This window comes from Mastigoproctus giganteus, chromosome 1, assembly GCF_048544385.1.
Source record: "Mastigoproctus giganteus isolate SK-2022 chromosome 1, ASM4854438v1, whole genome shotgun sequence".
NCBI lineage: Eukaryota > Metazoa > Arthropoda > Arachnida > Uropygi > Thelyphonidae > Mastigoproctus > Mastigoproctus giganteus.
The window spans coordinates 234,309,757-234,334,170 of NC_143575.1; the positions used below are offsets into that span (position 1 = coordinate 234,309,757).

Here is a 24,414-nt window from a genome sequence, read left to right on the forward strand (position 1 = left end):
AGAGCAACATTCACATGATTTAGGAATATAATTAAGTAGTGTTTTTAAGATCTTAGGCTTTTTGAATAGTATTATTATAGATTATATTTAAAAAAAAAGGATTTCATCGGCTGTTTTTGGGTAATTTCAGATCATTGGCTGATATGAATCTGGTAAATTCTTACCTCCACTGGACGGATAATGTAGGGTCCGATGTTATGGTACAGAGAGAAGTAGAGAGTGCGGAAATACTCTGACACATTACTGCCGATCACTTCAAAAACCTGCTCAACGCCGATGTTCTGAGTATCTAAAATGGAAACAAGTTCAAAGTAAATTGTTTGCATTCTTACTGTAACGGAATTTTAATTTATATATATTTTTTAAATTAAGATATTAATTTATATCATTTAGTGACAAATGGGCCTGGAGTACTGGGGTCCATAGTTTAACAGATATTTATTTAAAGTATACCCAGTAAAATAAAATAAAATAAAATATTTCCAGAAGCTTTCGGAACTCGTGTCCCTTTCTCAACTGACAGAATTTTTGAATACATTACAAGCAAAGTGTGGCACGTTACTCATTCGTCATTGTTGTAGCACGGACGTGTGCTGCCTTGCGCCAGTGATCATCCATCAATAAAACGGTTGTCTCCAGGATTGGATGTATACGCATGCCTTTCTGGCGATTTAATGCCTTAGGGTTGTTCATTATGTTTAGTGACTCTAGCCATAGGCGGTGGCGAAAGTGTCGCGCGTGGTCCACTATCTCAAAGTCGCGCTTGGGGTCAAGATCGTGGTTGGTAGCCCAAAAATGTTCTGCAAGCGCGGACTGGTCAGTTTCGGCAAGCCGGATTGCTCTGTCGTGTTCCGTGAGGCGATCCTGGAGACGTCTCGATGTCTCACCTACGTAGCAACTGTTACAGGCCCTACAGGTGATACGGTACACTACATTGCTGCGTAAGACAGGTGTGACAGGGGTCTTCACACTGGAGACAAGTGAACGTAGGTTCCTACCTGGTAATTGTACACATTTTATGTTGTAACTTCTCAGGATCTTCGAGATACGTCCTGACACTCCTGGATAGTACGGAATGTAGGCGGATGATATGCCGACTTGCTTCGGAGGTTTTGGGTTGGAAGTAAGTTCTTGTGCCTGTAACAAGCATCTGTTTAGTACATGGGATGGATAACCGCATCTGGTTAAGTCCGCCTTCACACGGGAGATCTCGTTACGTCTAATTGTGTCGGTGCTGGAATGGCTCCAGGCCCTGGAGAACAGGGTGCGGGCAGTGCTATTGAGATGGCTTGGAGCGTGGCCGGACCCGTAGTTGGTGAATTGACCGCACCACATGGGTTTGCGGTATACTGAGGTCTCTAGATGTGGGCCTACGCGATGCACTAGCACGTCCAGAAACGGGAGCGAACCGTCCACCTCTGATTCTACGGTAAACTTGATGAAATTGGATAGAGAGTTGAGGTATTCTAGTAGTACCGTTTCAGAACCACGTGGTATTATGGTAAAAAATATGTCGACGATATTTTTACCATAATACCACGTGGTTCTGAAACGGTACTACTAGAATACCTCAACTCTCTATCCAATTTCATCAAGTTTACCGTAGAATCAGAGGTGGACGGTTCGCTCCCGTTTCTGGACGTGCTAGTGCATCGCGTAGGCCCACATCTAGAGACCTCAGTATACCGCAAACCCATGTGGTGCGGTCAATTCACCAACTACGGGTCCGGTCACGCTCCAAGCCATCTCAATAGCACTGCCCGCACCCTGTTCTCCAGGGCCTGGAGCCATTCCAGCACCGACACAATTAGACGTAACGAGATCTCCCGTGTGAAGGCGGACTTAACCAGATGCGGTTATCCATCCCATGTACTAAACAGATGCTTGTTACAGGCACAAGAACTTACTTCCAACCCAAGACCTCCGAAGCAAGTCGGCATATCATCCGCCTACATTCCGTACTATCCAGGAGTGTCAGGACGTATCTCGAAGATCCTGAGAAGTTACAACATAAAATGTGTACAATTACCAGGTAGGAACCTACGTTCACTTGTCTCCAGTGGGAAGACCCCTGTCACACCTGTCTTACGCAGCAATGTAGTGTACCGTATCACCTGTAGGGCCTGTAACAGTTGCTACGTAGGTGAGACATCGAGACGTCTCCAGGATCGCCTCACGGAACACGACAGAGCAATCCGGCTTGCCGAAACTGACCAGTCCGCGCTTGCAGAACATTTTTGGGCTACCAACCACGATCTTGACCCCAAGCGCGACTTTGAGATAGTGGACCACGCGCGACACTTTCGCCACCGCCTATGGCTAGAGTCACTAAACATAATGAACAACCCTAAGGCATTAAATCGCCAGAAAGGCATGCGTATACATCCAATCCTGGAGACAACCGTTTTATTGATGGATGATCACTGGCGCAAGGCAGCACACGTCCGTACTACAACAATGACGAATGAGTAACGTGCCACACTTTGCTTGTAATGTATTCAAAAATTCTGTCAGTTGAGAAAGGGACACGAGTTCCGAAAGCTTCTGGAAATATTTTATTTTATTTTATTTTACTGGGTATACTTTAAATAAATATCTGTTATATCATTTACTTTTATATAAATTGGATAGAGATATTTAGATATTTTAATGGCAACTCGAAACATAAAAAAAATAAGTTAATGAAACCTCTATTACTCTAGCTTGGTGGAAAGATTGAAGCCGAAAAGCCAAATTGTTAGTGATGGACGCTCAAATATTTCAGTCAACTGGATTTGAGCTGAAGGCCTACATTTCAGGTGGAGGTAGTGTCAGATATTCCAAAAGTTCTAATAGTACAGCATAAGGTTGTGAAAAATAACAAGAGGAACTATTTATAGAAGTTATAGTCCATAGAACCAGAGAAGGCAACAGATAGTAGCACCCATGAAGTTCATGAAGTTTAGAGTGCCATTACTAAATTACGCAATGAGTTGCTAAAAGAGGATGTACTGTTTCAAGGTTCAAAAATATGAGAGGTTCTTCGAAGACCTTTATGAGGTTAATCAGTGCTGAGCTGGAGTGTGTGCGGTCGGTTTGCTTGCTGAAAGAAAAAATCTGGGATTCCGTGAGATAAAACCTTGCTGTCTTCATCTGAGATCGACTGACTCAAACACTGTGAAAAAGACCAATGCAAGTTCCTCATGTCATTGGCAGGATTCAAACCCAGACCTTTTCCACATGGTACGGGGAAAAAAAAAAAAATTCTGGATTCTTTTTCTTTGAACGATGAAAAAAATTTCGAAAAAAGAGACCAGTTGATTATGTCCATTGTACTGGTAGGACAACTGGAGGTAAAAAGTTGGTTTATGGTATAATCCCGAAACCAAACAGCATTCATCCCAGTGAACGACTCCTTCCACCCCAAAAAAAAAAAAATCCAAAAAAAAAAAAAAAAAAACAGGCGTCAAATGCTCAGCTACAGGTCATGTTACTAGCATATTTTGACTGTGAGAGTTCACTACAAATGCGTGGCGAACACAATCATAGTCAAATAGGGAAAAATAATTAATAAAGAGTATTACGTAACATTTTGCGATTCTGAGAACCATGGTGTTTCGATATATTTTTTTTTTTTTTTTTTTTTTATGAGAACCCCAAACACGAGAGGTATTATAACCTATAGTACTTAGTACCGTGCTTGGGTTGGAGGTTGAGAAGACGAAAGAAGATATTTGTTGATATTGGACTTGAACTTCTGTAGATTGTAATTTTCAGGAAACACGTATGAAGGAAGGTTGTTCCAGAAAACGGCAGTTGAATGAATAAATGAGGAAGATGAAAAGTTGCTTCTGTGGGTTTGAAGTTGGACAGTAAATGGATGTTGGCTGGTGGCGGCAAGTGTTCGGACTGTTTTGAAAGAGAGAGAGCGGGAATTATAGAAGCCAATTCAGAAGAACAGTGCCCATGGAAGTATCTGTAGAAGAGGCATGCAGCAGAAACAGTGCGTCTATGAGAAAGCGAGTGGAGAGACTCTGTTAGAGATGAATCATTAATTAACCTAACTGCCCTCTTCTGAATGGAATCAAGAAGCCTGAGAGAGGTTTTGGGGGCAACACCCCAGATGTGGGAACAATATTCCACGGCAGGGCGGATTTGCGATTTATACAGAGTGAGCAGCTGTTTGGGAGAAAAGTAACGCCGAGAGCGAAAGAGAAAACCAAGTTTTTTAGATGCAGAGGAAGCAATATTTGTAATGTGCTTGTGCCAAGAGAGAGATTAGAAGTCAGGGTAATCCCCAAAAGAGATATATCATTTTGCCTAGAAATCGGAGTGTCACTAAAGATAAGCATAGGAGCAGAAGAATCCTTTTTGCGAGATATAAGACAAGATTGAGTTTTAGAAGGGTTGAAATCAACTAAGTTGTCTTTGCCCCACTGGAGAATTACCTGAAGATCGGCATTTAAGGAATTGGCAGCAGATTTTCGAGAACTTGAAGCTGATTGAGCTGGACAAGGTTTCTCAAAATGGAAAGTTGAATGCAATGTGCTATCATCGGCAAAACTATGGATAGGATTTACAGTCAATGGAAGAAGGTCATTGATATACAAGAGGAAAAGAGTGGGGGAAAGAACTGAACCTTGGGGGACACCGGCATTAGTGGAGAAGTTAGAAGACAGAGAGCCATCTACCATCACCCTCAGTGAGCGATCAGAGAGAAAACTGGATAACCAATTACTAAAAACAGTTGGCAAACCATAAGATGGAAGCTTGTTTAGAAGACCTTTATGCCAAACACGATCAAAAGCCTTTGAGATGTCAAGAGCAACTACTTGTGTTTCACCAAACCTTTCCATTGAATTAGTCCATAAATGAGTAACATAAGCCAGAATATCACCAGTGGATCGACACTGACGGAATCCATACTGGCGATCGTTGATCAGACGGAAGGTTTCTAGGTAGTTTAAGAGTTGGCGGTTAATTGATTTCTCCATTACTTTAGAAAGAGTAGAAGTAATTGCAATGGGACGATAATTGGATGGGAGGGATTTGTCACCCTTTTTAGGAACTGGCTGGATATGAGCAAATTTCCAAGCAGAAGGAAAAACACCTTTGGAATAAGAAAGTAAAAAAGGCGGCAAAGAATAGGAGTAAGTTCAGGAGCACAGGTTTTGAGAACAAGTGGAGAAATACCATCAGGACCTGGAGCTTTCTTAGCATCAAGATTCATCAAAATCCTTCTGATATCCTTTTGACGGAAGACCACAGGAGGCATTGAATGGAGCGTGTTAGGAATGGTGGGAGGTGTTTTACCAAGATCATTAATACATGAGCTCAAAGAAAAATGGGATGCTAGCAGCTTTATCCTTGGCTGAAGTGACAACAGAACCATCTGGTTTGGACAGAGTTGGGAGCAGAGATGGGCAAAATTTGCGGCCAATAGCTTTGGGAAGAGACCAGAATGCTCGGCTACCATTAGGGCAAGAAGCAACTTTTCTACTCTTAGCCTGTTCAAACTCTAGTTTGGACTGATTAATAACTGCTTTACAATTGTTGCGAGCTTTGGTGTAGGCAGAAAATGAAACTGAAGAATTAGAAACAAGCCAATTACGATATGCAACGTTCTTCTCTTGGACAGCCTTAGCACATTTATTGGAAAACCAAGGTTTAGATAAAGGACGAGATTTTAAAGTGGAGTGTGGGACAAAGGATTCCATTCCTGCAAGAATAATTTCACTGACACGATCTGAGCAAACGTTGACATCAGAAGTTTTGAAACAGTAATGAGACCAAGGAAAAGAAGAAAAGAAGTCTCGCAGGTCATCCCATTTTGCATTCTTGTAATGCCAAACAATACGAGGTTGGGAATAGCCATGAGATAAAGGTTCCATTGGAGAAGAGGCAATCACCAAGTTGTGATCTGAAGTGCCTAAAGGACCTCTCACTTCAACCTTGTACTTAAAAGGGTTGTTTGTGAGAAAAAGATCAAGCGTATTGGCTGTATGATTAGGATTGTCCGGTATTCTTGTAGGTAAATGAACAATCTGTGCTAGGTCATTAGTAATTGCAAAAGCCTCAGCATCTCGACCTGCTGGGTCGGTGTGACTAGAAAACGGAAGCCAGCTGGAGTTGTGAACGTTAAAATCACCAAGGAAAATTACCTCACTGTTAGGAAAGTTGGACTGGAGAAAGTCAAGTTGCAAAGAGAGGAAGTCAAAGAGCTCCAAGTGATTAGTGGAGTTGGGAGAACGGTAGAGACAACAGATGAATTTTACACAATGAGGTAGAGAGATTTTAAGCCAGAGAAGATCAAGGAGAGGAGATTCCAAATTTCCAAGTCTCTGACAGGGAATATCAGAACGGACATATGCACAAGTACCACCTTTGAGGCGAAAGGAATCATACAGCAAATAATTTGGACATCTGAGATGAGCAGTAGTTGAATCAACTGATAACTGAGATTCAGTCAGAAAAAGTACATGGGGTTTGGAAGACTGCAAGTGGAAATGGACATCGTTGAGGTTAGAATTGAGACCACGTATATTTGTGAAATGAATTAGGAAGTCCTTGGGAGGTTTAGATCTTTTCGCAGATAAGCTTGCTCTATTATTTTGACAATTCATGGTGTATTCAATAGTAAGAAAAAGTGGGTGGGACATGCTGTATGAAGTAATGAAATTTTTGGATATGGCGTACATGTTGTAAGAATATACCCAGATCCTTGACATAACGTGGCCTCGACAATGCTCCCCGCATACACACTACTCGGACTCCCTCCAGTCACTATCTGGCAGAGTAGAGGTAGCAAGATTATACACTAGCTGATCCGGAAGCTTCCTAGAGAGTTACCAATAGGTTCAGTCCGGTGTACTAACTAGCGGCCGGCCTGCGAACACCGTTTTAGAGCTGTACCCTCGAAATGTAAGGAATATTTTTTTGGATCTCGCCACGACATTCATCATAACCTCAAAAATCATCAATCATACTGCATGATGGAAGAGATAGGGAAGGGTTGGCCGGAACTTAGCTCTAGAGACTAAACATGGGTTCCACCACTTCAAGCCTCCAATAAGCAAAGTGGTGGTATTTCACCGGTTGATGAGAGTCATCTACCACCTAGTACTGCCTGGTAACATAGAGGGGCGGCGTTCCTCCATGTGGTGTGGGCGCCACACCTCGACCCCTGCTTACGTTGGTTCACACCTGGGTGGTCACCCACCATGTACTTGTGCATGAAGGTTATACCCAGGATTACTAACAGTCCCACCATCGTGAAGGTGCAAGCAGAGGATTTGGCTGTCATAGACCGTCCGGACTTCGCCGAAATTGGGTCCACTTTGACTTGAGTGTCACCCGAATATCAGTTCCATCAGCGTTTTAGACTCCCAGGTAGCAAGAACAGCTTGTCTGGCATATCTGAGAGAATGTCTGTGACAACCTCAAGGACCATGAGGGACCATTTATAGAAAGACCAAGGTCACATATGCACATACTGGCAAAAAAACAGAGAAAGTTTACTTACCAATGTAGTAATCGCTCTTCCAGTAGTTAGAAAGATGTGGAGATGAATCCAGTTCTTCCAGTATGGGCATTACATGTTTGATCTTGCTAGCCCTGAAAGTTGTTATTTTACTGCGTTAATCTACTCAGTAAATAACATTAACATTCATTTTACTAAATTCTATTTATCAAACTTTATTGGCTACAAGCATATCTGTTCTTTAGATATCACATATAGCATTAACTTTATCTTCTAGTTTAAATTAAAAGTATATACTGTATATAATTTAAAGGATAATGTTAAAATCTGTCAACAAAGTACACTCAGTAGGTCAAATTCCGTTATAAAACATTAATTTACATTCATCTGGCGATCGAAACGAATTCTAAGAAACTTTTCTCAGTAATTTCATTCCATTATTTTTTTAAGCACATTAGCGTATATAAATAAGAGCTTATTGTCTTTACCACATTCGTCAGTCTTACAGATATGCTTGTAGCCGTCTATCCGTCCGTCCGCATGTAACACTCTATTTCTATTGGATGAAATTTTATGTTTGGTTCGTACAGAAAGATTTGTTGAGCCATTTCAGATATTATTAAAGTCGGACAAATTCATTAAATTAAAAAACAATTGTAAATAAACGTTCGTTTAATTACAACAATTTTGTAATATCAAAACAATTGCAGCCCATAATTAAAAGAACGTTTAATTATGCGCTGTAATTATTATTTGAATAGTGTTCTGTAAAGTCTACAAAAAAAAAAAAAAAAAAAACCCGATTTCATTAGGATCACCTGGAAAGTTATTTCATCTACCCATGCATATTGTGTCTATAAATTGCGCGTGTGTTCTCTTGTCGATTTGCCTGTTTTGCTGGATGAAAAATCCGAGTTCCGGGGGGGGGGAGACCTTTCTATTTACGCTAGAGCCCGCTAAGTCATCGGTGAAAAAAGCCCATAAAAGTTCTAGAAATACTGTAAATTTGTAACAGGAACTCTGATCCATTTCGAATTTTCAATGCTTACTTAGAATATTTTAGGAATCTTTGTAACAAATTTTCGTGTTGATGGGCTGACTTATTTTGTAATAAATCATGTACTGTTTGCTACCATGACTGAAATGTAACTGCTAACTTGTTATCTACTTAAATAATATATATTATTAATGCTTACATCATTTTCATGCAAGGCATTGACGAGTTGCCCAAATGCTCCAAAGCAGAATATACGTAACTGACAACATGGTTGTTAGGTTCCCATAAGAGAGCTGTTGCTACCTTCTGCAGAAGAGCAAGAGACGGCTGACTCTTGATGAGGACACTGAAGGCTGCAATACGGAGTTCATATGGCTCATTGGTGTTGAAATAGATTTCAGCTACTAAGGGAATGGCCTAAAAAATAATATATATATATGTGTTTTAGAAACAATTTTTTTTTAAGATTTTGCCCATTAATAAAATTTTACATTTCTTTTTATTAATGAGATTTACACTGTAATTAAATATTTTTAATTAAATAATTTTAATTAAATATTTAAATTTAATATAATCTCCAATAATTTAGTATAATCATGCAGTAGAATATAATACTATTTTTACGTTAATAATAAAACAGTATATTTGTCTGATTAAAAAAAAGTCCACTTCCTTGTGTCTTTTAGCCTTATTAATATTGATATAATACTGTATAATATCATCCTAGGGGCTCACATCTGGCGAGTATGGGCTTGACACACTTCTGACTCTCTCTCTCTCTCACACAAAGTAACTCGGGAATTTTTTTAAATAATAATAATAATAATAATCCTGGAATTTCGTACAAGCTAAACTAGTTTCCATTTAGCGTTATCGGAAGTGAAAACAGCGCCCTCTCACAAAACAGGTACAGGATATTTTTATTGTTATTTTATTCTTATAATTATTCACTGGAAAACAAGAATTTTGAAATTAAGCATTGAATTTTGTTTATTTTTTTAAATTTCGGCAAGGAAAATGCAGAATTTCATTGTAATTGTGCTGATGGTGAACAGGATACAAGCACTACAGTTAACAATGCACAGCGCATTATTTATTTATTTTATTATTGTTTTTTTTTCTTTTTTGTGAAAACTCGACATATGTTTAGATGTACGTACCCAATGTCTACGACCAACCCTAACTATAATATAGGTAATAATACATATGGGAAAGAAATAACAAAAATATAAACACTTAAATAATTATAAGCAGTTTCATATCGAAAGATATTTATACTTTAATTAATATTTAATTATTATTTAAATCATTTATATACAGTCAGTTACACATTAAGAAGAGTGGATTTTTATATTCAGTTATCTTACCTGCTTGGGGACATGGGAAATGATGTGGTGAAGAGCATACACAGTAGAGGTTCGGAGGAAGTTACATTCCGGATCTGATATTCGTGATGGAGAGCCACAGTCCTCAGCTTCTCCTGTAATGTAAGGTTCCAGATATCGCAAAGCCTCGGGACATCCTGTATGAGCAAGAGATTCAATATAGGACAGTTTCTGACGCAAAGTTGGTGCTTGTCGTATCATTGCACCCAGTTCCTAAAGATATAATATAAAAATGGATCAAATATGAAATTCAAGGCAAAGCGAATATTAATTAAGTTCGCAGGAAAGAAACCATTTATCACAATGGAAAATAAGCAGTATGACAATAATAATTTATACTTTAAAAATGTTAATATAATATACAGAATTTGGCATTGTTCCAAGTACTCATGTGATGTCTGAGTTTGGTCTTGCAGATATATATATATATCTGTAAGTAATTACAGATATATTTATATGTATTAAAAGTCAAAGCACACGTTAGGAAAGAATAAGAAATGATATAGTCATTTTTAATACAATTTTTGTAGGTAGATTATCATTGTCAACATACTCAAGAGATTTCACATTGTACATGGAGAAGGAATATGCATATTTTAAATATAAATAATAATATGAGCTAAACTACTTCATTTTAACATCTGAAGTCATTTTTGTATTTTGTATGCTAGATATATTAAAAGTGTTTTAGTAATTATAAAATAAACAGAATACTTGTAAAATAATCTATATTCTTAAATAGAGTAATTCAATTTTAATTAATATAATTCGATTAAATTATATAATTCATTTTTAAAATAGTAAATAAAATTTTTAAAATACTGAAAAATTAGGTGAATGATGTCAAGTGTTTACGTGATAAATTTTAAACAACACTCACTGATTTAAATTTTAATTTTGAATAATTTTTAAATATTACTTACTGAGATGTAACGCTGAACTCTACGACATTTTACGTGCTGTGGATGTCTGATGTACGATGAATCCGTTTCAGGTGATCGATAATGAGATGCTTTCTGCCATCGGTCAGAATGTTGCTGATAAGTATCCTTCCATGAGCGGCCAGAATATTGTGGAAGTTCATTACCTCTTGGCCGCAAAGCAGAACACTGAATTAAGTTGCTCACCAATTTACCGAAACTGATGTACGCTGTTGTATGAAGAAGAGGGTAAGAGGACATCACTTCTGATTTGCACAAGTCCTAAAAAAGAAGAGAGTATCATAGTTCAGTATTACGTTGTTAGTTATCTTTGAAGAGAAGCAACACAAAACCTTATAAGGTGGCTAAAAATCCAAATTAATGAAATTCAGATTTAATATTACATTTGCCTCATCACTATGAAAAAAAATATATAATTATATTAATATCTCACCCAGTAAGCATTCAGAATGTCTTCTGTTGGGTAGATAACATTTTTAGGTACAGCTGCCAACATCTCATGTGCCTCTGGTTGTGTTACTTCATGATTCCTGATGAGTTCAGCAACCAGATGAGCAGCATCTCTACTGCCACATATAGAGATGGCGTCCAAGAAGAGTTTCCTGAAAGAAACATATGCCGATTGAAATATTCGACAAAAAAAAGGCTTCTTAGCACTAACAGGTATATTATGGTCATTTATCACTATCAGTTAAAGTATTAAGTATCAAATATTATCTTATCAATGACAATTAAAACGTTAATTATCAAATATTCTTAATGTAAATTAAAATGTTAATTATCGAATATCATCCCTGTCGAGTAGCATATTTTATTTCAAGTATTATCGGATGCCATTTAAAATATTATTAGTTTCCAAATATTATTGTGTCAGTTAAATATCGTTGATTGCCAGATATTATCACTGCCAATCAAATATTGTTAATTGGTAAATATTATCGCTGTTAGATAAAATTTTATAAATTTTAATCCCTACAATCGCTGATTTGTAATCGCTTATATGGATATCTGAATGATTACTTTCTAAAGTTTTTTTGTAACGATTCAGTTATTTAGTAAGAATAATCATTAAGATTTTATATTGATAGCCTCAAAAGATGATCTCCGATAGAAAAAGCTTCTAATATTCCCCCCTCAATGATTAGATGTAGAATCGATCAAACTGTTATTGTATTCAGAATTAGCAACTGTACTTCCGATTTTTCATTCCAGTTTTAATGTTCATCAGAACGATATTTTGGTTTTACATAATACAGGCGATTTTATTTCAATTGTTGAGCAACTAATATATATGAGCTTACCTCTTGACTTTCTCCTTCTGTGGTCCAACAGATACCTTGGACTTGTCCAGGAAATTTTTCCAAATTTCCTTGAGTTTTTCTTTAGGCAGCATGGCTATGATTTTGACGAGAAACACGCTAGTTGTTGGTACGGTACGAGCAGTTTCCAATTCATCCGCTACAATACTGTTAGCTATATCTTCCAGATGTCGCTCTGCCAGGTCAGCATACTCTTCTTCGTTAATGGATTCAAAAAGACCATAATATATCTGTTCTGGACTCCAGGGTTCGGTTTTTTCTTCAGGGTATGATGGTATGATTTCTTCAAACATTGCAAATGGATCCATTGAGGTAGAGTCAATCAAACTGTTATGGTGTTCGGGATTAGTAATTGGATTTCTGTTTGGTCTTCCACTTGTAATGTTGCTCAGAGTCATATTTTGACTGTAGACACAAAAATAAAAAATGCACGAGTTAAAGTAGGAAATCGTAGCACATCCATAGAAACTGTCATAAAGAATTGTCTTTATATAGAAATGAGAAATCGACTTTACAAAGACAAAGAAAACTAGTTCGTTTTGTTTTTGCATTTTGCGACTTTATATTTTGGAGAAATTGCTAATTACAAGTCGGGGTTACTTACTAAATCCAGGCAACAATGGTCCTGTCGTAGAACTTATAAGAAAATTTATGTTCTACAAAGAGTTGGGCCAGCGTCTTCTCAGGAAGTTCGCGAGTCGTAATATTATACCATGCTGTCGTGTATGGCTTCATAATAGACTGAGTCTGAAATATTGATAACAAAAACATTATGATTTTGAATAAAAAGTCATTATACATATCGAACTTAGCTAAGATTTTAAATAAATTAAGATAAATTGGTTAAATTTTATAAAAACATAATTTCATTATATCCTAAAAAGTTTGTTTCCGATGCATTCCAACTTAGAACGATTTAGGGAAATATAATATGCATTGCCCTAAATCTTTATAAGTCCCGAAGTTAAAAACTTAATAATTGCCACACATTTCTTTTAAATTATTATTATTTTTTTAATTTTAAATTAAAGTTTTCCTTAAAGATACTATAGTATACGAACTTCATGTTTCAATCATTATGATAAACTTTGGAGTGTAAATTAAAATATGATTCTTACTGGTTCGTATCCATATGGACAGCCTGCACGGTAGGAGTTTGTTCTTTCGTAGCCAGGATAGTCGCCCGTCTCTAAATCTTGGCACACCCTTGGACATCCTCTCTGGTCCATATTGTCGTGCTGAAACTCAGTGTGAACTTCGCACTTGTCATAGAGCCATGTTTTCGTGATGTTCAATACGCCATCAGAGTAGGGAAGATAAGGACTGGGGATTACGTCTGCGAAATAGACAACCGGACACCTTCCTCCTGGACCATCCTGCAACCACAGAAACAAAGTTTTAAAAATGAAGAGCAGTATTTTAAATTTCTTGTGTTATAAGTGTATCTTTTACCAGTAGTTTAGTAATAAAGCCCAACTCGGTTACCGATGTCAGAGAGCTATATTTACCTCTTTTGCAACCCACATATGGCCAGAGTTAATATTCAATGGATCATATTCGTCATCGTAATCAGACTTTGAATAACGAGAACTGACTTCCAACTGCAGTTTGTCTAAGATACTTTTCTTCAGTGCTACAGACCACTCTGCATCAGAAGATTCCACAGTGTAAGATTTAATCTGTAAAATACCATAAGATAATTTTAAATAACATCATAACCAGCGTATTTAGTGTTAATATTGTTAATAAGTAAAAGATAAGTGTCAGCCAGTCGACACTGTATGGATTCTCATCCAGTTTCAGTTGGTTGCTGACAGTTTTTGGCTGATGAGTTCTATTTTAGAAGCATGTGGACAAGCTTGTGTTCTATAGAATCAGAATTACATAGATGGCAAGATGCTTTTAGGAAGGAAGAAAGAAAGGAAAATAAATCTCAGATGTAGTCACATTCCAAATATTATCTTAATTTAAGATCCAATTATAGATGAAAAATAAAATCTTACCTTTCCGTCTTTGTAATCAAATTCCACGGGCTTTTGGAGTTCTCTTTCCAAGTGTGGAACATCGTGATGTTCGATACTTCTTCTTTGATCATCAGGAGAATCAGGGTCTTCTTTTTTCCTAGCCAAGCTAACATCACTGATCTATAAATAATAATAATATTGTTTAATAAACAACATTTGTTTATTTGAGCTGGTTGAAACATTTAAATCAAGTTGCAAGGAATGTTTGAAGTTTCATTTTTAACTTTAATTTTGTTAGAACTAACAAAGTTTTGTTGATAACCTCACTCAAAAAAAGTCCCATTTCTTCATCAAATATTTGATAACATAATGGAAAAATTCGATGGGTTTTGATGGGAAAAAAAGGAAAAGAAAAACAGTTCTATCAGTTATATATATTTATTATAATTAAGCTTATTTGGGTGCTACAGTTTTCGTGTATGAGTTCGATAAATTTCATATTCTTGCTGCTCAGATGCATATTGCCTGACGAAAGCGAAAACTAAGTAAAAGGCATGAAGTTATGTAAGAGAATACAAGCTGAAGATTATTGCTTTTTTAAATGTTTTTTACATTTGAAAAGGGAGTGCGGTAGAAGAGTCTTGTAGGACTACAGAAGAGATAGATAGTAAGTGGATATGGATTCTTCATGAGTAATTGAAGCAAACATGTTGGTCTTGAAAGCAAACTTGAAATTAAATCTCATAAAGGTGATCTGCACCGTAATCTTTCAATTCAATCAACATATTTTTTGATAAAACTGTCTTCCACTTTTCTTTTCTTAATGGATTTTTGATCCAATTAAAGTTATGACGTATAATTAGAACGATTTCAGTTACCAATTGATTTAAAAATAGGAAAAATAAGGTTAGAAGAAGGATTGAGCCGGAACAAAGTGCGCTTGTTGAAAATTACCTATTGTGGGCATTTGATAAAGGTTCGGTGATACTGATCTAACACAATCATACTTAGAAAAATGTATTGCTCAATAAGCTGGAAAGATTTAGAAAAATGTAAAATCACTTTTCTATATTCTCTAAAAGAATGAGGCCAACAAAGGCCAATGAGACCTTTGTTTAGAATCAATTGCACTAGTATTATGATCATAAATAATGATTAAGAAATCACAAGGTATGCCAATGTTCTCTATCAATTGACTAGTCACATACCTCCATATGGATTAAACCTTCGGATGTGGGCATGAAAGCAACATCGCAATTTATCTCCATCCATGTTCGTTGATCTGATACCTCTGGAATCCCAGATGTGATGAACAGGGTGTAATCATAATAGTACGTTTTCCCTCCGATAAACTCTAGAAAAAAACAAATCAGTATTTTTATTGATTTGTACGAGGACCGTAATAAATAAGTATAAAATAATAAATTTCACACTTATTTATACAAGTACGAGATTAAAATATAAAATAAAGAAAATATCTGAAATTGGCATCGTGATATAAATTATAAGATTTTAAGCTTCGAACATGAAAATCAGACCAGGTATACCACAGCACCATGATTTTTAAACTAAAATGATACAGAACTTACCTTGCAAGTTTTTTCCTTTCTGTAGAATGCAAGTTTCGAAAGATTCCAACCGGTGGATGACTGTTCTCCACAAACCACCTCAGCTTGTGAAAGGGATTCCACAAGCTGAGGTGGCCAGAGCCTGAAATATATCAAGCATAATAATTTTTTAAAACTATGGCTGCAATATCAGAAAACAGATGAGGCGTTTCTAAAGCAAGTCCAAGCTCGAACAATAGTTACATTCATGGATGCTGCTGTATAAATCTAACTGTAGATGCCATAGATATTATGGCGTTTAGCAGTTACACGCCATAATATCTGTGGCATCTCGTGGATCAAGATAGTCGTGGTCTCCTGGTGATCTTGTAAACCCTCATTGCTTCATTTCATTTACACGTTTAACAAGACATCCCTCAAAGAAATGAACACCTATACATCACAGAAGAAAACTACTAATACGAATTTACTAAGTTTTCGCAAGCACTATTCACCAGGCGGAACACCCTACTGCCAATGCAGTATAGGAACACTCCAAACGTCTGATCTGAGATTTCACCTTTCTTAACCTAACTGGACAACGGACTCGCCTTCAGACACCTGGTAAATAGGAACATTGTAGCTTCCATCTCTGGACCTCATCTTTCTTGACCTAACAGGACTTTTTAAGATCGGACATGGCAACAGACACCTCACTAAATGCATCTTCCTGGAATTACCTAATATTCCTTGACTCTACTGGACTTGACCACTTCCTTACTTATTGCAGGTACATGCTAGATTAAGCGTCCCTCAGGCCACCTGAATTGCCAATGGCAATCTTCACGCAACTCTCTTGCTGTGTGTCTATCTAGTCCCCCTTCTGGGTTCCCCTTTCACCCGATGGAGCTTATTGCTCCATTGATTACCTGGAGGATGCCTTGCCAACATCCTCCATATTTGCAGCTATACCCTCCCCTCTATAAATTTTCGTAATCTAGGCACTGTTCTATTATTGGCGGACATTTTAGAAGAAAGATAAAAATTTCAATACAATAAAAATGCACTTACGGATCAGCTGAGGTGAAGATGAATACTGTTGGTACTGTTGGGGATACTGCTGTTGGGTATCTGTAAAATAATTTATGAAATATTTATAATTAAATAACAATGCACAGCATACATATCAATACATATATCATAATACGTATATAGTAGACTGTATACATAACTGTCAAGAAAGAAGATGGAAATTGGCCATATATTTGCTCCCCTGGAAGTCTTAAATTGAATTTTATGTCAATAATCACATTGGATATTGTCTTGTAGTTAATTTTGCTTAAAAGTTACAGTGAAATCAACCCGGAAAATTCAAACTTTCCTATTCTGATTATAGAAAATAACTATATAATTTTTTAGAGTTTTTTTTCCCTTATAAATCCATCACACCGAAATCAAGCTGCAAATCAGACACGTAGAGATCTAATAAGTTCTTAAGGTTCAGTTTTAATATTTTGATTATGAACATAACACACTTTGTAAAGGCTATGAACATAATATGTACGTTGTCATCGAAACTCAATTAAGTTAAATTAAAATATATATATATATTTTTATTGACAAATTAAAGACATAAAGATACAGGTCAAAAAGTTCCAGTTTCGTGGTTAGTTGTTCAATCAGTAAGTTCCCGCCCTCGCACACTTGGTAGAATCGCCGTTCCTTCCACACCGGGTGGAAAGACTAGACTTCGAATCCTGTCAATGACAGGACGAATTTTTATGGGCCTTTTACCCAACATGGCTGAATTAGTCAGTCTCAGGCGAGGGTAGCATGGTTTCCCTCCCGAAAACTCGTGTTTTTCGTCCAGCAAACAGAAAATCGACCTCAGCACACACGCAATATACATGGATCAATATGACCTTTAGTCGCTGATGCTCTCAAAACCCTACTACAACAACAGTTTCTCTGCAGACCTCTAGTTCAGTTTGTTGAATCAAAGGCCGGTTCAACAAATTGAAATAAATAATTGTACTGTTATTTGTATCAGAATTTGCTGTGAGGGGATTAGTTGGACTATTTATTATTATTTTTATTTTTTTTTGTAACCGGAAATATTAATTCAAACAAATGTTTAATGTTAAAAGTGTAACTTATTCCAAAATTGAAGAAAATTTAAGGAAAAGATCTCTTTTTCACGATCCTATCTACTGGCCATCCGGGTCAAGAGATTTAACCTTCCCCTTGAAATATGTTAGTAGGGGGGCTATTTAAAAGACTATGTCTATTTCAAGAAACCCCAAAGAGTGGAAAATCTGAAAACAGAGATGGGTGAAGAATTTGCCACAACAGATCATGTATTATGTTCGAAAGTTTGCAAAAATATGTGCTCCAAAAAGAAAGAATTCTTCCATGCATTAAGGAATAAAGGACTACTTTGAATGTGTTTATAGTATTTTTCACGATGGCAAACATTATATTCTTTAAATCAACCTTTTAAACGATATTATAATAAATATATATATTAAAATCTAGGACTACTGTCTCGTAGTTAAGCACTGTTATGTAGGCTTCCTTAAAAAAGTTTTAATTATTGTAAATTCAAGTGGCCATCTTCCAGCTTATTTTGAAAGCAATAAATGGGCTGCCCTATAAAAAATACAGAATGAAATAATTATCTCGCTATTTATTGCATTCTATACTTTTTTAAATACCCCTTCAGAAATAATCCTTTTCGGCATTGATTATACAAGGTGTACACAGTTAAGTACATCCTTAACGGCATGAGTTTATTTCTTTAAGAAGTTTCCCATATTCGCCAGCAGTTTCTGTTTCTGTTGGATAATCTGGAAAGATTATCCAACAAGTTCTTTACTATATTCAGTTCCCTGTACTACGGGATGCAAGGAATATACCACACGTATTTGAAGTGTTCTTCAAACTAACCCTGAAATTCTTATCCTGTTTGCAGTGACAGTGTTATTTTGGATCTTTCCATTATCGACTAGTTAAGACGTCATGATGTATGAAGAATCAGGTTCATAACAATAACTGACTACACGGGTGATTAGAGAATCTTCAGAGATGACAAGACGACCAGTGCCGTGCCACAAAAGGACATCTACCAGCCCAAAGGCCAAGATTCATTCTAAATCCATTGCTTTGTTTAGTTTCCTTCACAGCTAATGTGGGTATATTGGCTGTAAATAGTGGGCACCAATGATTCGATTGCATCAATAACAACTATAGCCGTTCACAACTCAATTGAAGGATAGTGTATATCTGCGTAGTCTCATTGCCCTTAGTTTTCGGAGTGCCACGCTTGTTGAAATAACTATCTCCCATTGGCAATGTCTATGATATATATTCATTTTATTTCATTACTAAGATTCGACACGGGGAGCTAGCATATTTAACCAGATCTCTAATATTTTGGTAGGTCTGTATATACGTTGTATATATATGATAGTTATACATTTACATAGAACGCTTTACGTATTTTTTTTACATCTACATAATTTGTAAATAAATATTTAATCTTTAATCTCGTATCATTTTAATTTATCTCTAATTTTAAAAATCTGCAAATTCCTATTAATGCCCAAACCACGGTTATGTCAAAACCAGACAAGAGGCTACATTTTAATCGATTATTCCCTTAAGGCTTACCTGCTACCCAGAGGATTGCTAGAAGTAAAAAGAGCCTCATCCTGGAATCCGCTACCACCATTGGGTGCAAGCAACATTTGCCCGCATCGCTGTATTATATACGAACGCAAAATCGAGAAAGTATCGAACACACGTCATTATCATGCGAGATTTGACACAGCAATATTTTTTTAAAGAGAGCAGCTTAGTAAGCAGGAGTTCTAAGGATAGCACAAAGGTCGTAAGTAATCAAACAGACAAGTCAAGTAGCTGATGAAACAGCCAATAATCAATTAATTTTTCCATGCCAAACGTCTTCTTAATGCTTAAGAAATGAAAATATTCATTTATAAGTATGATTTTACTCCGTTTTATATCCTCAAGTGTCAGTGGCATTGTACTTTGTATCGCACTCGCATGTTTCTGAATAAATATTTTTGTATACATATAATTTATATCTTCTGTATGCATTTCGCATATGATTATTCTTCGTGTTCCAAGGAATAATCTGTAGTTAATCACATTTTGTGATTCTCATTACTAAGATAGCAAAATGAATCGCAATTGTTGGATGTATTTTTAGGTGGGTCCTAAATATAAATTTAAAATAAAATTAAGTTTGACCGATTGATCTAAATTAAGATGATATGCTTTAGAATACGATTTAAAGGGAAATGTTTACAGAAAGTTTCAGGGATGGGGGCACTGTAAGAGACGATCCATGGTGTTTGTGTGCCTCTCCCCTCTCCCCCACTAACTGCAGCCCCTCTTGAAGAGGTCTTTAAGAATTCAACTGGCCCATGACGGTATTCGAAACCACATCTCTCCGAATGAATGACGAAACCACTATACAAATGTATTGTCACAGAGAACACAAGGTGTACACAAGTTGTCTATAAATTATTCACCTGATTATGTAGCTCGATTAAAATTTTATTGTAATAAATATCTTAAAATGGTTTACTATAATCATCAGAGCAACTCAATGAGTTTTTTCTCGTGTGGTTTGCAGCCTTGATCCCAGCAAGCATTCTGACAGCCTTGAAATAGCGATAGCGCAAGAGAAAGCAATGTGAGTGTTGTGGCTGTGGGATACCAAATCTCCAGTGACTGTATAGAGATTTTCAACGGAAATTCGTCATCCTGAAATCAGCGTCATCCGCTGATTTCAGGAACAGTTCCAGTATTCACAGATTAATCATTCTCTATCCGCTACAATTTCTGATGTACTGCAAGCTGTGCCCTCGTGTGTAGCACAATTAGTAGGACTGTCGTCCTCCCCACACCTGGTGGAAAAGATCTGGGTTCTAGTCCCGTCGATGACGGAAGAAATTTTTATGGACCTTTTTCACAAAGTGGCTGAGTTAATCGGTCTCATGCGAGGATGGCATGTTTCTTTCTCTCGGAAACTCGGGTTTTTCGTCCAGCAAACAGAAAATCGGCCTCAGAAAATACGCAGTTTAAAGACAATATACACGGAGCAATATGGACGCTTCAACGAAATTTAATATGAAAGTACGCTATGTTATCAAATACTGAAATTAGCTCATGCTCAAATAAAAATGAGCATCCACTAGAGGAGCTTTATAGAGACCTTCATAGGGATATGATACCCCGCGTCGGACAACAGCTGTTAAAAATTGTTCCAAACCTTGATACTGAGGCTCTCTTCCAGGACAGCAATTCACATCTAGTGTAAGATTCCATGATGTTGTTGACAAAGCGAAATTTTTTATCCTGAGCGAATTGGAGTCAGGTCTGGAGGCCTCTGCGCTCTTTCCATCTAACCTACTCTGAAGAACGTTTTCTGTCTTTGCGCTCCATGGCGGGCATTGTTATACATTAGGGAAGTGAGGGTTGAATGAGTTCATTCCTGTTGTTTAGGGCAGTCACTGTTCTTCTCTAGAAGCTGCGAGCCTTTGCATATGTCTACGCGGGTAGCACAGTGGTATGGTCACCGGGTGAAAAAATCTAGGTTTCGAATCCCGTCGATGACGCGAGGTACTTTAATGGGCTCTTTTCACTCCTTGGCTGAGTTAGTCGGTCTCAGCCGAAGTTTTTCCCCCAGGAACCCCGGGTTTTTCGTCCAGCAAAGCAGGAAAATCGACCAGACAACACACGCAATTTACAGACACAACACATACGGGTAGATGAAATAACTTTCCAGGTGACCCTAATAAATAGTTGTTATTGTTGTTGTTGAGTCTCTGCATATTGGGTTACGCACTAGCATTAGTAGAGGCATATGATGCAAGAAAGCAAGCTTATGCAGCAATCAGCCAAAAAAAAAAAAAAAAAAAAATGATGCTCGCTATGTGAGCATCAAGACACTTCCTCCTCGGCGATCCTTTCCCCTGATGTTTTTGGATTGGTTTCTATCCTGTCTTTGTCTGTGCACAGGAACCCAATACAATGGACTATTGCTAAATAAGAACTGTGACCAGTGATGGTCATAGGATTTTCTGAAGGAAGGTGAGGCTAAAGTAGTTTTTGGGGAATCATTCAACTGTAATCATCATATAGCAGTAAACAAAATCCACATTATTTTTATAATAGGGGTATAACTCCTTTAGCCCCTATCTGACCACCATTCGCTCTCGCGGCTATGAGTTACAACATCGGTTTATAATAATCTTCAGTCGACATGTCCTTTGTTTTCAGTGTGCGATGTCATGTACCCCTAGAAGCATTCCCTCTGTTCTGTACCCATCACCTTAGCGGATACAGAACCAAAATTGGTAACTTCCCAACAACCTGGGCGGGAGCGCTGAACAGACTAAAGTAAACAGACTGAAGTAAACAGACTAAATAATTAGTCAAAGCAATAGACGCTTACGTGCTAGAACGAATATAAGAGCCACTGTAGCGTATAAGAAATTTTATATATGTTACCTACATCATTGTACTCCCTGGATCAATGACGCGAAAAACTTTTATGGGCTTTTTTCACTCCGTGGTTGCGTTACTCAATCTCAAGAGAGGACCGTATGTTCCCACCAGAAACAGAAAATCCTCTCTCAGCCGTTTTTGTACCCTCTGGAGGGTCTTCACCGGTAGCATAGTGGTTATACTCGCCGTCCACACCATACCGGGGGGGGGAGAAAGACCCGGGTTCGAATTCCGTCAATGACGAAAGGAACTTTTATGTTTTTTTTTTTTTTCTTTTTTTTTCACTCTGTGGCTGAATAAGTCTGGCTCAGGAGTGGATAGCAAGTCGCTTGTGTTAAGATACGCATACATAATAGAGACAGAGAGAAGAATGAGACTTAAAAACGGAAGTATGTAACCTTCAGACATTACTTAATAAGAAAAAGTTCGATCACATTTTCAGCGTGTTTCTTTGGTTCCTGGATAGCTTTTAAGATCAATCATAGCATCCCCTGCCCGCCCAACCACAGGAATCTAATCACATGAATTAAAGTATATTTCGTATATTACTCTAGAACGAAGAGTCGAATCGAGGCCAAATTTGCAACCTACTGTATGTTCTTCTGTTGGTCATTGGGAAAATTTCGGGTCCAGTTACAATTTCAGAGCCCTTCTTTCCCTACAATGTTTTCGCATTAATCCACAAGAAAAATGCGGATTGCTACCAGACTTTCAACACATATTCTTCTGACCCCAGGGATGGTTCTATGTTCATTTTCAATTTAAAAGCATTCCATTCATAGTTTCCCTACAGAAATATAAATTTGGAACAGGTGCTCTGATCCATTTCAAAATTTCAATGTTTACTTAAAATATTTTAGGAATCTTTGTAACAAATTTTCGTGATGATAGATTGACTTATTTTATTATAAACGTGAATTATTACTATTTGCTAACGCGTATGAAATGAAACGCACTGCGTACATTAACTTATTTCAATTTAAGTTGATATCCCTTTACGTATGTCATCCAAGAAAGAGTAAAGATGACATTGAAATTTAGTTTATTCAATCCATTTAAAGCCTTGAACACTTCAATCAGATCCCCTCGTTGGTGCTTAGTTTCCAAACGCTGCAATTTACAGAACTTCAGTCTTTCTTGGTAAGAGCGCCCTTTTGTGCTTCTGACTAATTTTGTTGCTCTTTTTTACTTTCCAGAAGATTTACCTTTTTCCTAAAACGAGGCTTCCCAACCTGTATGAAATATTCGAGATGCGGCCTAACCACTGCTTTAAGCAACGGAGTAATCCGCTTTTTATAATGGTCTCTCCCAGCAGCCTACCTGCACTCTCAGAGAGCTACATCGTATTGTACAATTACAGAAGTGGTACCTCTAAATATCAATCGGGTAGTACCACTGCCTTGAGTGTGGTACCATCCGATTGGTATATTATTCTGCGATTACTGCTACTTTTCATTTTTCAGTGAAACGTACCGCAATTGGTAACTTTTCATTTTTAAATAAAAGGAATTGTATTTGCTATCTTTTCATTTTTCAATGAAAATTGCTCAGTTAGTTACCATTTCTCAGCCAGACTGCCTAATCTACATAGGCCTTGTTCAAGCAGCATACTATGATTACTGTTATCAACGACCCTGTCAATGTTTGTATCATCAGCAAACGAAGACATTAAACTTGATATGCTTTCATTAACAATGGTAATAATATTGAAAATAGTAAGGGTTGCAGCACCCTGAAGGCTTCACTAATAACATTTGACCACGAAGAGCAGTGGCCGTTAAAAGTCACTCTATGTCTCCTCCACTCAACCTTCCCTTTAACCCTAGCAGTAATGCCTGATTCCCTCAGGTCTGAAGCGTGAATATGGATGCAATATATTTACTCATTTTGTCAACAATCTGAACAGGATCATCAATAGTCATGCGATTCATATATGGTTGGCCAATGTAACTCATCTCCTTACTTCTAGCGTTCACATAGGCAAAGAATTCTTTACTACTTTTCTTCGCAATCTTCCCAAGACGACATAGTTTCTCATAGATTAGCTGTCTAAATAGTGACTTGATCGCAATCTATTCTATACTTGTAAGTTTCTGTGATCCCTGTTAATTTTGAATCGTTCCAGACATTTTTTTTTCCTGCAGCTACTGTCATCAGTTCGTTTAACATCCACTAAGGTCTAAATCTTCAAAAATATTATTTTTTTAGAGACGATATTACGTCGCGAAAAGATTAATTTGATTTGATAATTAGCCATGTCTCATC

General features: G+C 37.2%; 2 protein-coding genes across 2 annotated transcripts in view; one reads left to right on the plus strand and one right to left on the minus strand.

The window, feature by feature from the left end:
* LOC150091646 (vitellogenin-6-like) overlaps positions 1-24,414 on the minus strand; it is a 101,658-nt gene that overhangs the window by 12,226 nt on the left and 65,018 nt on the right. The window contains exons 2-14 of the mRNA XM_090369137.1: positions 16,684-16,743; positions 15,274-15,419; positions 14,105-14,245; positions 13,610-13,780; positions 13,220-13,477; positions 12,706-12,848; positions 12,084-12,506; positions 11,216-11,384; positions 10,765-11,043; positions 9,824-10,054; positions 8,656-8,873; positions 7,502-7,593; positions 165-289 (exon numbers count right to left, since the gene is read on the minus strand). Of these exons, the coding sequence (XP_090225263.1) occupies positions 165-289; positions 7,502-7,593; positions 8,656-8,873; positions 9,824-10,054; positions 10,765-11,043; positions 11,216-11,384; positions 12,084-12,506; positions 12,706-12,848; positions 13,220-13,477; positions 13,610-13,780; positions 14,105-14,245; positions 15,274-15,333 (2,310 nt within the window). The 5' untranslated portion in view covers positions 15,334-15,419; positions 16,684-16,743. The remainder of the gene's footprint in view (positions 1-164; positions 290-7,501; positions 7,594-8,655; positions 8,874-9,823; positions 10,055-10,764; positions 11,044-11,215; positions 11,385-12,083; positions 12,507-12,705; positions 12,849-13,219; positions 13,478-13,609; positions 13,781-14,104; positions 14,246-15,273; positions 15,420-16,683; positions 16,744-24,414) is intronic.
* The window catches only part of LOC150091647 (vitellogenin-3-like), a 42,045-nt gene continuing 38,413 nt past the window's right edge, over positions 20,783-24,414 (plus strand). The window contains exon 1 of the mRNA XM_090369147.1: positions 20,783-20,955. Coding sequence (XP_090225273.1) covers positions 20,783-20,955 — 173 coding nt within the window. The remainder of the gene's footprint in view (positions 20,956-24,414) is intronic.